This window comes from Astatotilapia calliptera, chromosome 1, assembly GCF_900246225.1.
Source record: "Astatotilapia calliptera chromosome 1, fAstCal1.2, whole genome shotgun sequence".
Classification (NCBI taxonomy): domain Eukaryota; kingdom Metazoa; phylum Chordata; class Actinopteri; order Cichliformes; family Cichlidae; genus Astatotilapia; species Astatotilapia calliptera.
Window position 1 is genome coordinate 9,671,902 of NC_039302.1, and position 14,153 is coordinate 9,686,054.

Below are 14,153 nucleotides of genomic sequence, written 5' to 3' on the forward strand. Positions count from 1 at the left end.
TCAGCATAGACCTTTAATGACTTTAAAAAAGCAATAATTAAATCTACAAGTTTGAATTTATTTTGCATTTTTTTTCTAATTCACACAGAGTCAGAAGTATACGTACAATCCACTAATATTCGGTAAAATGTCGCTTAGCAGACTGCAGACTGGTCAGACACTTACAGTAGCCATCAGCAAGCTTCGGGCATAATTCTAGCTGAATATTTGACCACTGTTCTTGGTAGAGTTGGCATTTTAAGTTCATTTTAATTGGTTGGTTTCCTGCCAAGGACCTGGGTTTCAAACATAACCTACAAATTTTCAATAGGGTTGAAGTCAAAGTTTTGGGAACACCATTCCAGAAGGTTAATGTTTTGATGCGTCTCTGGATCATTGTACTGTTTGAACGCCCAAGTTGTCAAGCTGTTGATTAGATGTGAAGTTGAAGAATTTGGAGCTAGTTCCTCTTCATTACTCCATCTAGTTTGTGCAGTGTACCAGTACCACTGGCAGCTAACCGGCCCCAGCGCATGGCACTAGCACCACTATGCTTGACAGCTGGTTCAGTGTTCTTAGGTTTGAAAGCCTTACCTTTACTCCGCCAAACATATCTCTTGTCATTATAGCCACAAAGTTCAATAATTCTCTCGTCTTATCATAAAACTTGGCATTTGGCGCAGGTCGCTGTAAATTTCAACTGAGCGACAAGGTGTTGGTTTTGGAGCATGGGCTTTGTTCTTGATCGGCACCCTTTCAGGCCAAAGCGATGTAAGACTTGCTTCACTGAGGACAGCGACCCTGGGGTTTCAGAAGTTCCCTTGTTGGTTACAGTGGTTGTTCCTGAACATCCTAACCAATTTCCTTTCATCTGAGGGTGACAGGTTGGATCTTCTACAACAGTACAGTACATCCCTGTACAACAGCACATCCCCAGCAGGTCCCTGAGGTCATGTGATCAGGGCTTGCTGGTCGTCCAACATACGAAGCTGAAAACAAAAGGCCCCCAGACTCTGGAACTCCCTTCCTTTGAGCCGGAGATCTGTGGACTCAGTAGTTTCATTTAAAAAACAGCTAAAAACTCATGTCTTTAAACTTACTTTTGGTTGATTTCTGTTTTTATGTTTCAGCTTTTCTGTGAAGCACTTTGTGATTTTTTTTTTTATCTTGAAAGGTACTATACAAATAAAATTTTACTTACTTACTTACTTCTAGATCTTGGTGAAGTGGTGGCACATTTGAATAACTTCTACTTACATACAGTTTTTTGAACTGATGATCTTGGAATCTTGAGTTGTTTAGAAATGGCTCCAAAGACTTTCACAGTTTGTGTAAATCTACAATTCTCCTTCTTAGATCTTCCTGAGTTCCTTGGACTTCTGATTATCAATCAGTCCAATGTCAAAGAAATCCTTTGTATGTTTGTAAAGACAAATAGATGTAATAAACCATTTTCACTGACAAGAAGTTAATAGACCAAAGTCTATTAAGCATATGTATTTTGACCCTGTGTGGATTAGAGAAAAATAAGAATTGGGCCATTTTTTTTTTTTTTTTTTTTTTTTTTTTTTTTTATTTTACAATTGGCATGCACATATTCTTTGACAGCTGTGTAAAGTCTTGTTGTTAGTTTAATATAAGTAACAAAAGCCAAAACAAATGTACTAATCTATACATGAATTAGAAGTTTTTAAAGTAATATAAAGAGATGATTTTAAGTATTACTTCTCTATAAGAGTCTTTAAGACAGCAGAATGGTGCAATATATAACTTCTGATGAAATTAGTTACCAACACGCAACAGTCTGAGAGTTGAAACAGCTGTGCATCTATCATACACTAGCTGATGTTGCTTACAACTGAAATTACGGAAACAAGGATTTCTCATCTTGCAGCATCAGCTCTCTCTCTCTTTCTTTCTCCCTTTCAAGGAAGCAGTGTAAAGATGCAAGTGGCAGAAACAGGGAAACACTTCTTTTCCAGATCCTCACAATCCTACTCGCCGCCTTCTTCTTCTGCACTTTCCTCAGATGGAGGAAGTGGTTTGTGAGCAGACTGCGGCTGACTGGAACACTGTGCTGCGCACTGGGGAAGCTGAAATCGGAGCTTCTGTGGATTAAATGTTCCACTAGAGCAACAATTTCTGTGAGGGGGGAATCATGGAGCGGGCTAGGAACCGAAGAGGGGGCTCACTCATGGTACAAACGAAGACAGAAAATGCAATGTAATGCAATGAAGGGAATTTCTCACAATTTTAAATTAAAAGTTGGCCACATTGTCAGTTCATTCATTTTCAGTGCTAGCCATATTATCTACGTTTGGGTAAAAGCCTAGCCACTTACCTTTTTTGTATATCACTCTTTTTCTCTGCATCATTCTTATCTCTCTCTCACCCTCTGCTGTCAGCTGGCCAGCAAAGCATCTACGACAGATCAAGTGCAAGAGAAATCAGGTGACAGTAAATTAATTACGTTCCATCTCAGATAAACTGTGACAGTGAAGGTGATTTAGTAGGTGCAGGTAAAACGTTGCTGATCTCTACACACATTATAGCAATTATGATATATGTCCCTTTCAGTGTGACCTGCGTTACCATAGGGATGAGGAAACTTTGCTGTAAGTGTGCGAATGTGGAGTGTATTTGTTTCATTTTTGTGATGGTTGAGGCTAGTGTCAGTCTGGCCATGATAGGAGAGAGCTGAAAATTCATACCACAAGCCACTGAAGATGTTCCAAACCAGCATTGTGTGAATATAATACATGTCAGCTCCCATAATAGCAATGTTATCAGTGAACGGTCTGGGGTTCATCTGAGTTTCTTCCATCATAATTCTAAAACTCCATAACACTATAACTCTCTATTATTGAATCCTGTTCAGGGGTTATTTTCTGAATGGAGCTAGAAAGCATATGATTGTCAGTTACAAAATATGATATCTCTGTTTGCTGCAATAAATGTAATGGCATGACAGCAGAAGGGAACAGAAGAAGACTGCAGATTGCAAGCCTTTCTTTTGTTACTAAAGCGGGCTATTGCACACAGTAGGACAATGTTTCTGGTTTTTACAGGCTACGTGTTTGTTTGTGCAGTTTTGTGTAGATTTGGTGTTTTGTGACCCTGTCATCACACGTAAATCTAAGTTGTCTTTTGTTTTTCTTTACAAATTGTGTAAAACGTTTTGCTCTTGTAATCAGCTTCTGAACAGTCTTCAGTAAGACAGTTATTTTTTTCAGAAATAGTCAAAATAGTTTTCTGGTATAATACAGCAGGAATTTATTCGTCAATGAGAAACATTTGAAGACAACACTTCTCGCATGAACTGTCATTCTGATGGTATATTAATAAAACGCTTGATTTTACATCATGTCGGAGGTACAGTTTACCTGTTAACCTGCAGTGTGTGGATGCTCATTTGAACTGTTCTGGGAAATGCTTCTTCAGTGCTTCTCAAATACTTTGAGAAATATACCAGAACAAGAGAAACTATTGGCTGCTAATGGTACAAGTTAGTTTCTGATATGGGAGAAACTGTATCAGCTGCACATCAAGCATGAAATAGTTTTTCACTGCAATTTTAGTCTGCTTGCATTGGCAAGATTAGTCGTCCCATTAACTGTTAATACAGCGTGGTTTCTGAACAGTGAGTCAGCTGAGACCTTAAGAACAGTGGTCCTTTCTTGTGGTTTACACACTCCTTAATATTTTCTGTGATGGATGAGTCTATTATTAGCTTGAACCAGCGGCACAGAAGTTGGTTACATCATATTATTGTGTTTTGTAACAATAATCTGCTGAGTAGATTAAATAATGGCTACCAAATAATCCTGCTATACGCTTCAATTACAGTGAAGGCCAATCATGTTTTACTCTGAGCACAGATGTGCGTCAACAGCAAATGACAATCGCGTACCAACACAGTCTGAGGTCTGCACGCAGAGGTTTAGGCTTCAATTAATCTAACAAGAGAGCTAATTGCTGCCAAATACTGTCAAAAATGCAGAATTTGTGAGGTTCATCCTCCTTGGAAAGCTCAAAAGCTTTTACCAACTCAAAAGCAGAATGATAGAAAATAGATAGTTTAAAAAGTCTTTAAAAATGCTTTTTTCAAGTCCACAATGTTTTGATATGCAATTTCAAATACTATAACTTTTGGTCATTTAACTTAAAAATGTGCAAAAATAATTTATTAGGAAACCAGGTTATTTAATCAATTAAAAAAGAGAAATAACCCTATTAGCAAAATCCTGTTTTATTATATTTCAATATCTTAATACTTTGGTTTTTGATCCTTCCTGCTAATAGATGCAATTTGAGGCAAACCTATGGGTAATGTTTTAGCTAACATTGAAGTAAGTAGTAGCTTCTGCACATTACATGTAAAAGGCCTACTACTGATAAAAGAAAACATTCGTCAACATTAGCTTGTGCTTTTTTATTTATTTATTTTGACACATTATTTATTATCCTTTTTGAGGTTTGAAACTAGATGATGCTCAGCTAAAGAGAGAAAGAGAAAGCCACATACATATTTAACTCAGTTAACCAGTTATCACTTCCTTAAACATCCCAACCAAAAACATCACTGTATAACCTCCATAACTACTTACACTTTTACACTTTTTGTCCTCACCACCAGTATATCATGTATACCCTCTATGAGCTATGAAGCTTCAAGGTTTAAGCTAAGCTAACATTAACTGTTAGCTTAGAAACGTGGTGTTAAACTTGTAGGCCTAAATGCACCACTTCTGTTAATATGATTAAATTTGAATAGTTTCCATGGCACAAGTAAAAGGTATTTTTGCTGGAGAAGCTACTGCATATGTAAGCAAGGCTTTCCCGGTTTCCTATTAAAAACAGAAGGAATGATAATAGCAATGCTTATATCCAGTACACTTCCACTGCTTATAAAGCGAGAAATTTATTTGAAAATCATCCACTGATAAAGACCCTTAAAGCCTCTGTGTAAAGTTGATGAAAACTTAAAACAAATGCCATGTTTAGTAGGACCAGACTATTACCTGGAGGTAATGATATTGTTTCACCACAAGGTGGAAGCAAAACATCAAATATGGAATTCCTCGAAAAGCCTTCAGCGGGTTAGACTGCTAAACAATAAGGAAATTAAGCTCCTAATGCATAACAGACCTGGTAAAATACATCCTCTTCCTCTTTGGAGAGCATAGCTAGGCCAGATCAACTGACTGCTGTTGTTTATTATTGCATTTTTCAAACCTAATGTTGTTCACATCCGTGCATGTTAGCTGTCACCGTTAATGAAGACAAGTTCTTTCCACTTCTGTTTCTTTGAGTAGAAGCATGTAGACATATGGTGGAACATATGAGCCACGGTGGCACCTTCAGATTTAATGGTCACAGGATTTGCCACCTCCACCCTGTGGATGATGTCTTTTCCTCCCACACATTTTATATGGTGTAAAGTGGAAAATTTACTTACCTCCAAAAGCCTGAATTAAGAAGTGGCAAGAGATGCAAGTTTCGCACTGTGTTACAGAAATGACCATGGGCTAAAATCCCAAATTTTCTCAAATTTCATCATTTATCTCAGAAATGCTAATTAGTTATGATGTGTGATCATAAACTGAGTAAATCCTGATATAAATAAAATCATCATGTTTAAAATCATGCTGATTTCAACTCCCATCCCCCAGATATTTTCTTCTATATTTGAAAGACCCTCTCCTCCACCCAAAGTATGCAAACAGACACAGGAAATACTATTGTTCCAGACAGGAAATGCTGAGAGTGGGGCCATAGATGACACTCCTAAAACTCTGAGAATTAGGAGCAAAGTGACGCAGATATATGAGTGACATAAAAAACAGACTGAGAAAGAAAACTGCGTTCACTCGGGACTCTCTTTGTCTCAGTAACCTTAACTCCAGCATGTACAGACACTTACAGTACACACACGCACGCACATAAACGCAAGTAGTTACACATAAATGGGCAAAACAAAGACTGTGTTGTGGCTCGCAGCCACTAGAGAAGACTCTCACTCAGCTATTCGGGAATCTAAGCCATGGTAACTGAGCTGGAATCTTGGCCTGTCTCTAGCATCCCTCTATTCAGCCAGTTAGTATGACAAAGATCTGTTATTCTGTGAGTGTGGGTGGATGCCTTTGTGCTACTACACTGAGACACTCAGGGTGAGAAATGCTAAGAAACGTACTCCAAAGTGAAGACGTCATAGACTCTCAAATTTCTTTGAGAAAATCAATCAAAGTTAAAGTAATTGGAGTAATAAGGCAGTGAGGTGTTGTTAGCATTAGGGCCAAATCTGACTGATGATCACTTATGTTCCTCATCAAATGTTTTTCTTGGTTTGTAATGCTTTCATTTACAACAACATAATTTGGCAAAACCAGATGACGATATCCACTGAAAGCTAAGTTCTGCCACGGTTCACCATTAGGTTATAGCATGCATGAATATTAGATTAGTTGGTGTCCTCCAAGGTGGAGCTTCTACAACTTTTACCTGTGTGTCCATTTGTATCTGCCAAGGACTCCTTTATGGTTTTATATGTAGAATTAACATCCCTTCAGTGTAGTCTGAACTTGGTGCAAATATCTAACAGACTCTTGTCTCCCCTCATTATTTCCTGTGTCGTTCACACACTTAGGCACACACACGCACACGGCAGATGACGTGCAGCCGGCTCCATGCCTGAGTAGCAGACTGCGACACAGCATCTGACTCCCCTCCCTCCCTCCGTCTCTATTTCTGCAGTCCTCTCCTATCCCGGGGTCTCTGCTCCCGCCTCCTCCCGCAGCCTTGCCTCACTGCTAATAATCAGTAATCTGTATTAGCCCATCACTAATCATATTGTGATAGACAGTGAGAGAGAGTAGTGCAGTCAGGCTTTGAGCACATCATCCGCATGTGTGTGTGTTTGTGTGTGCGTGCGGGCAGCTGGGGAGGGAGGAGGGAGGGGTGTATCTTAGCAGGGAGCTCTTCCCTGTTGTAGTAACCAACCACACGTCGACTGCCAGCCATTACTTCACTGCAGCAGCAATCAGCCCTTCCGTACTTAGTGAGCCAGACACACTAACCTGTCTGTCCCCTCCTCTTTCCTCTCTCTCTCTCTCTCTGTCTCTCTCCCTCCCTCTCCTTGTGTGCATATTCAGCAGAGCTGCCCTCCTCTCCTCCTCATCACTTTGCCACTCCTGCGGCATTGCTCTTTGCTTGAAGGGGACACCGGCCTGCTCCTCACCCACTGATTCTGCATGACTGTCACAAAGGTAAGACCGCTTCGGATCTGGAACAACTTTTAGGATCTCCACACAATTTGGCTCAGGGATGCGCTGAGGAGACCGAAAGCATTATTTTTTCTCATGCATGTGTGTTTTTGAGTAGTGTTGGAGTTCCTGTATAGAAGCTGGTTGTCAGGATGTTGCTGCCTGAGGATGTGTGTCATGTATGGTTTTAATAAGACTACAATAATTGACATTCTCTTACCCTAACTGCATTACATTACGGGTCAGCAACAGTTCATTCTGGGATGAGAAGTCTTATTTTTATCCGCATAGAAACTATTTAAAGTTCATTCAAAAAGTCCAAGATGCAATCCAGTAGGAGGCCTGGCGTCTAGTAACAAAGCAGATGCTTTGCAAGCTGTTATCATGCATATTGGACTGATGTGGTGCTAATAATGGGCTGTTAACATGTTTGGCATGTTTCTTTCATTATAAAACACGAGAATCAAATCATGAGGTTGAAAGCAATTTATGTTGTTTGCTAGCAACTGTGGGAATAAAGCATGTTTGAAAGCTCTGTGGTTGCTTTCACGAATAATCACATGTAACACTAATATGCAGAAAGATTACTTTTAGCAAATTATACCTTACATGGATGCTTAGTCCAAGTCCTTCACATGTAAACACATCTCAACTGTTAGTGGCATCAGTGTGACTTCACCCTGATCTGATGTGCCTTGGATTATATTTACGTTTGTCCAGTGATTGGAGTGAAATAATCTGCCTAATGAACAAGTGTAAAAGTAAAATGCAAAAAATGTTGTTCAGACATCAGGGGAACTCTAGCCTTATTAAGGATTAGACAAATCTGAAAATAAAGACTTTTTGGTTAAAGTTAGGTGAAGGGGTGGGGTTAGGCAAACAAATATGGTGGGAATAATGGTGCATCCTCTGGGGATATACTTTGGGGCATTATGCTGTTCTCTCAACTGACAACAAATGTGTTTGTGTGTATTAGCAGCCTAAAGCTAATCTTAAAGTAGGGTAAGAGTTCATGTGCACCTAAGTGTGTGCTGGTGGTCGTAGTTTGTGTTGACGTTCATCGGCGACTCGAATCCTCTTAATCAATTTAGCACACACACACATGCAGAGAGAGAGACAGACAGAGAGAGAGAGGAAATTAGCACACCTTCTCCCATGTAGAGAATTAACCTGGACTGAAATAGATGACCTACTGTAGACATGGGATAATGGCCTATTTACACACAATCGTGGTCACACACCTCCATGTTCCACCAAAAAGTGTTGGTAATAGAAAATGAAGAGGTCTGCATTTCCAGGATGCAATCTCCAACACAAACCTGCACAGATTCACAGACAGTTGCTCTCAAAGCACAATTTTGCTGCCAGTGTATGTGTGTGAGTGTTTGTGTGTGAGAGAGAGTTTGTGTGGGAGGTGTGTGTGTGTGTGTGTGTGTGTGCTGCTGCGTAGGTGGACGTTCTCCACTATGAGAACTGAAAGAGGAAAAGGTCAGGTGCTCATGTGTTGGCACTTAGCCATAACCAAAATCTGACTGTAGACAAGACGCAAAGCACTGAAAAGAAATGTAATGAATATGACGCTTTTTTCTTACCTGTAATTATGGAAATGATGTGAGGAGGAGGAAGTGAGAGAAAAAAATTGTTAAAAAAAAAACATGCTTTGACATCTTTGTTAAAAAAAAAAAAAGGTATGAAAGCGTTTTACCCGGTGGTATCTAAACGCTGATGGGTGTGTGGGAGAAGAAGGGAGAGAAAGAGAAGAGAGAGGGAGAGTCTTGGGAGCTGTGTTCATGGCTCTGCCTGCCAACAGCAGAGAAGTCACCTTGGGAAGGATACAGGACAAGGGCCTCTATGCTGACGGGGCTAAACACCCTTCTTCCCCTCAGCGCATAGATGCAGACTGACAATAGTGTGGACAGGAAAGCCTTGAGATTCCTCTTTAGTATCAGACCAAGATCTGCATTGCCTTTCCTCGCTGTTTATTTAAAAAGTGTGGAGCTGAAATAAGAGTGTAGATATTTACACAGTTGCAGTAATGCTCTCTTTAAACAGCAGTGAAGCACAGCTCACTTATGCTGCCTCCTGAGCACCAGCATGTCAAAAACACAACAGAATGTGGATCATTTCTAAACATCAAAGAGCACATCTGCATATTTGATTATTAAAAATATTAATCAACACCGCAAGGGCTGTTAAAATCTATTTTCTCTATTTTAGTACATTATAAACATTTTAATCCTTATCCTATTAAGTAGGACAAAAGAAGAAATACAGTGGTTATATATGACTTTAGATTTATCTAACAACCAAAAATAGCTATACTTGTTATTGTTCATTCCATAAAAAGTATGTATTTGATTTGAGGGTAATGAAAGTTGCCGGAACTACAGGAACTCCTGGATGTAATTGAGAAACAGCGGTTGCTATGAAGAAGGTCCACCAACCAGAAAATGATCATTGTAAAGGTCAAAGAAGTGCGTTGCTTTCACATTGAGCTGACAGAGTGAGAAGCTACCGTTCAGTCTTTTAAAATGCTGATAGAGAAAATAGGTCATTGCACGTTTAAATCCACAGCCTTTGCTTTCAAACATGGCCTCACTGGACTGAGTTCTCTGTGAGACAGAGCCATAAGCTCTTTAGCTTTCAAAGACTGACACTTTAGAATAATTTCTTTGGGCCAAATGCTACCAGCTATTATGCTACCAAATAGCATAATACCTCAGATTGATATGATTTGTAAATACCTGAGGGCATCCCTAAACTGTATGACTTTATTATGCTGTTGGTTTACGAGCAGAATTAATGCCCTGTGTGCAACTATTCTACAGCAATATTTTTACGCTACAGAGTTGCTAAGGAGCAAGTGATCTACAACTTAGTAGAGTTTTTTCTCAAAATGCAAAAGAATTGTTTTAGAAATATCTACTCGTCTCCCCTTCATGTTTGTTTTCATTTGAAATCGATCCATCCCTGAGTTTTTAAGAGGTATGTACACACTGGAAGCAACTTGCAGCAATGTGGAGACTAAAGACCATAGATAGTGAAGATTTTCAGAAACTTCAAGCAAATAAAGGCGACACAACGCTGACAAAATTAAGTGGGTGGGACCCAACATAAACTTTTCTAATCAATTTAATTTTATTTATATAGCTCCAAATCACAGCAACTGTCACTCAAGGTGCTTTATATTTTGAGGTAAAGCTCTTACAGTAATACAGAGAAAACACTCAGATGATCTTCTATGAGCAAACACTTGGAGACAGTAGGAAGGAAAAACTCCCTTTTAACAGGAAGAACTCTCCAGCAGATCCGGGCTCAGGAAGAGGAAACCATCTGTTAAGTCTGCTTAACGTGTTATTTCTGTGGAGAGGTGAATTGAATTGCTAAAGGGGTGAATCAGAATTAAATAAGAACATTTCAGTTTTGCGAGCACACAAAATGTGTAGAGAAATGTTGAGTTTGTCAAAATCGCCAAATGTAGGTTTCACTCACTCCATTTGAAAGCTCTGTTGAAACCACCAGTTAAAATCGATCTTCGACTCAGTGTCCCATTAAATCAATCTCAACCTGTACTCTATTGTAACAGACACAAAATTTATTTTTCCTGCCTCAATGCTTTACTTTTATGAATGTTATAAAAATCCTAAGTGTAGCAGCTGTTATACAGACATACCATGCAGCACTGCGAAATTAATTATATTCATTTTTTGACAGTCAATATTAAAACATACCGTTTAAAAATAACAGATATTTTTTTAACATATTTAAAATGAATTAAACAGTAAAAGGCAAACATTAGGTTTGTGAAGTCCCACTTTGAAAACTCGATTTTTATGGGCGTTGCTATTTTGTTGTTCTGGCTGCAAAACTGTATGCTTAACTTGTTAATCATCAGTCATTAGCCAATAATATCCCAGATAATCCTCCTTTCTGAAACATATGTACAACATTTGCAAAATGGACTCAAATTTTTATTCAATATAACCTAAAATAAGTGACTGAGGCCATGCCGTCAATAATAGTGTTTACAGAGGTCCAATAGACTTTTATAGGACCGGAAGTACTTTTGCAACCACATGTAAGTGAGTCAGAAGACTCAGAAGCTGAGTCTAAAAATCAGTGCTGTGAAAATAAACACATACAACAAGTAAGTATGTACAGTACTGTGCAAAAATCTTGAGTCAAACGTCATTCCTTTATGTTTTGAAACCAAGGATCAAGACTTTCTTTTAATTTTTCTGATTTTTTTTTTTTTTTTTATCTTGAACTCAGCAATAGTTTTCCAGACTTTTGGAAAACTTTCTTGGAGTTTTTTTTAATATAACTATCTCTAATCTAATACTAAAGGGTGCTGGCTCCCATTAGTCTTGTTCAACTAGTTTTTGAGAGTTGCCTTGATATCAATTTGTGTCCACTGAGATTCCAAAATATCTTCAAAAATGTATTTAAGCTCTGGTGGATACTTACTTTAAGTCCAAACAGCAGACCACCAGTGTTGGGTAAGTTACTTTAAATTAGTAACTTAGTTACATTACTAGTTCCTTCTATCAAAAGTAACTCAGTTACTTCAAGTTACTTGTTACTTTCAAAGTAACTAGTTACTAGGGGAAGTAACTTTGGTTTTACTCAGAATTCTCTTGTTAATGTGTTGCATCCGTAACTGGATACCCAGCAAGATTGCCAGTCTTCTAGCTTGCTTACTTGCCACAAGTGCACTGTGCCACCTACCAATACAAAGGAAAAAATAATGTGCATATTTCCACGAGAGAAATCCCACACCTGGACCGTCGTTGACCGCTGCCATGATTCTAGCCTACGTCACAGCGTCATGTGCGCTTTTTACATACAAAACGAAAACTGCAGTCGTAGTGCTTTCGATTGTACTCAGAACTCGGAAATTCTGCCTTCCGAATAGGAAGATGTAGATAACACCAGACTGCAGATGAGCTGCATACAGGGCTGGCCTGGGACAAAAAACCTTTTGACTAGAGACTGACCCACCATTATAGCAATAATCATAAAGCCTTTGAATGAAAACAAACGCTGTTGTGACAGTGATGTACACAGTTTTGATGGAATATATGCATCAATCTATCAATCGTTTGTTGTAAGATTCAGATAATAATTTTTTAAAAGCTATACATTTTAAATGGGAATAAGAAAGAAAAGTACTTCTTTGTGTCCCCCTCTCCCTGTTAATGCCCTACCTGGCCCCCCTGGCAACACTTTGCTAGACCCGCCCCTGCACAGTTACCAGCTGTCAGCAACATAAAAAAGGATCCTGGTGTTATTTGTCTCTCAGAAACAGTTCATAACTTCCCTTCAACTCATTCATGTCACCTAAAAGGTAAACCTGTTTCTCCATCACCTGTTCAGCTCTGATGATCCAGTAAGGACATCTCCTGGTTTCATCTTCATGTTTCCCTCTCACCACATAACCAAACCGATATCATGACCAACAGCTTTACAGCTGTGGCTCCAGCAAACATCAGCTGATACTAGAAATTAATATTAAATAAATTCTAACAACAGCTGATCAAGCTTAAACGTGCTACTGTTGTTTAGCGCGACATCCGCTGGTTTCTTCTTTCTGGCGCAAAGTGAGCGATAAACAAACAAGAGAGGAAAGCCGATCAGCTGATCATTGATCAGTTTCATGATTGAAGTAGAAACAGGCGAGAGAGGGGAGAGAATGAGAGAAGAAGAGGCAGCTGTGCAGCAAAGACACAGAATAACTCCAGCTTTGTGTCTTTTTCATTGTAGCTGAAGTCCGGGACAAACTGTGTTCCTTTTCACCTCAACACGAAACGCGTAATATTTTCTCTGAATACGAGACGATTCCATTTTTTAGGGGATGGTTGGCAACTCTAATAATTAACCCTATGAACAAAATAAAGTTCAACATCAGTAACATCATAGCACCCACCCAGCTGTATAAAACTCTGTCATGCTAGCTAGTACGCAGTACGAAAAAGTCAGCATAACGAAAATAAACTGCACCTAAACTTGGTTTATATCTGACCCAGATAGACTGCAGGTCATAACTTCTTACCTGAAGTTCAGTTCTCCTGACACTCGGACCAGCGGTCGCCTCGGGTCTCTGCTCCTCCTGCATCCCTTTCCCACCTGCTGGCCTCCACCACTTGCTAATGTTACTGAATCTGTGGAAGCTCCGCGATAGCCACCACACGAAGTAACAAATAACGACCCTATCTAAATCCCAGTAACGTTTAACGCGTTCCTGATTTTGGCATAATAACTAGTTACCGTGCTCGTTACTACAACAATAACGTAGTTACTGTAACGCATTACTGTAACGCGTTACTTAATAACGCGTTAGTTATTGTGAGAGCATAGAGTACCGTTGACTGACATATGAAAAATACCCACATTTGACCAGCTGTCATCTTCAAAGCAATACAACAAGCAAATTGCTTCCAGTGTGAAGCAGTTTTAGTCATCCTCGCAACTTTGGTCGTATTCAGACCACATTGCGTGAGTTGCAGTGCTCACTGTGGACATGTGACCACTCTGTAGCAGGTCAAGCACACAGAGACTGACCATTCACTATTGACCAGGCTAATTTAGAATCACAGATTAATCTATCACGTTTGCATCTATGGGCTTTTGGAGTAAAAGGAAGGACTGGGAGAAAACCCAAACAAGTACAGGGAAAACATGCAAAATCCACACAGAAAAGCCTCATTGTTATGAAACACTTTCTGATGGATCCCTAACAGGAAACTAGTGTTTTAGTGTGTTTTACCCCCAAAAAAAGAGAAAAAGAAAGAATAAATAAGTAAAGCAAAACATGTGCTTCTCACAGAGTAATTAATACACTTACAATTATACAGCATTCAATTATAGAAGTTTATTCAGTTTACGAGTTGTATCTTTTATCTTCCACCAGAA

At 39.2% G+C, this 14,153-nt stretch overlaps 1 protein-coding gene across 1 annotated transcript in view; it reads left to right on the forward strand.

The window, feature by feature from the left end:
• The first annotated feature begins 7,185 nt into the window (after nucleotides 1-7,185).
• Nucleotides 7,186-14,153, forward strand: part of coro2ba (coronin, actin binding protein, 2Ba) — a 51,620-nt gene continuing 44,652 nt past the window's right edge. The window contains exon 1 of the mRNA XM_026162777.1: nucleotides 7,186-7,244. Coding sequence (XP_026018562.1) covers nucleotides 7,230-7,244 — 15 coding nt within the window. The 5' untranslated portion in view covers nucleotides 7,186-7,229. The remainder of the gene's footprint in view (nucleotides 7,245-14,153) is intronic.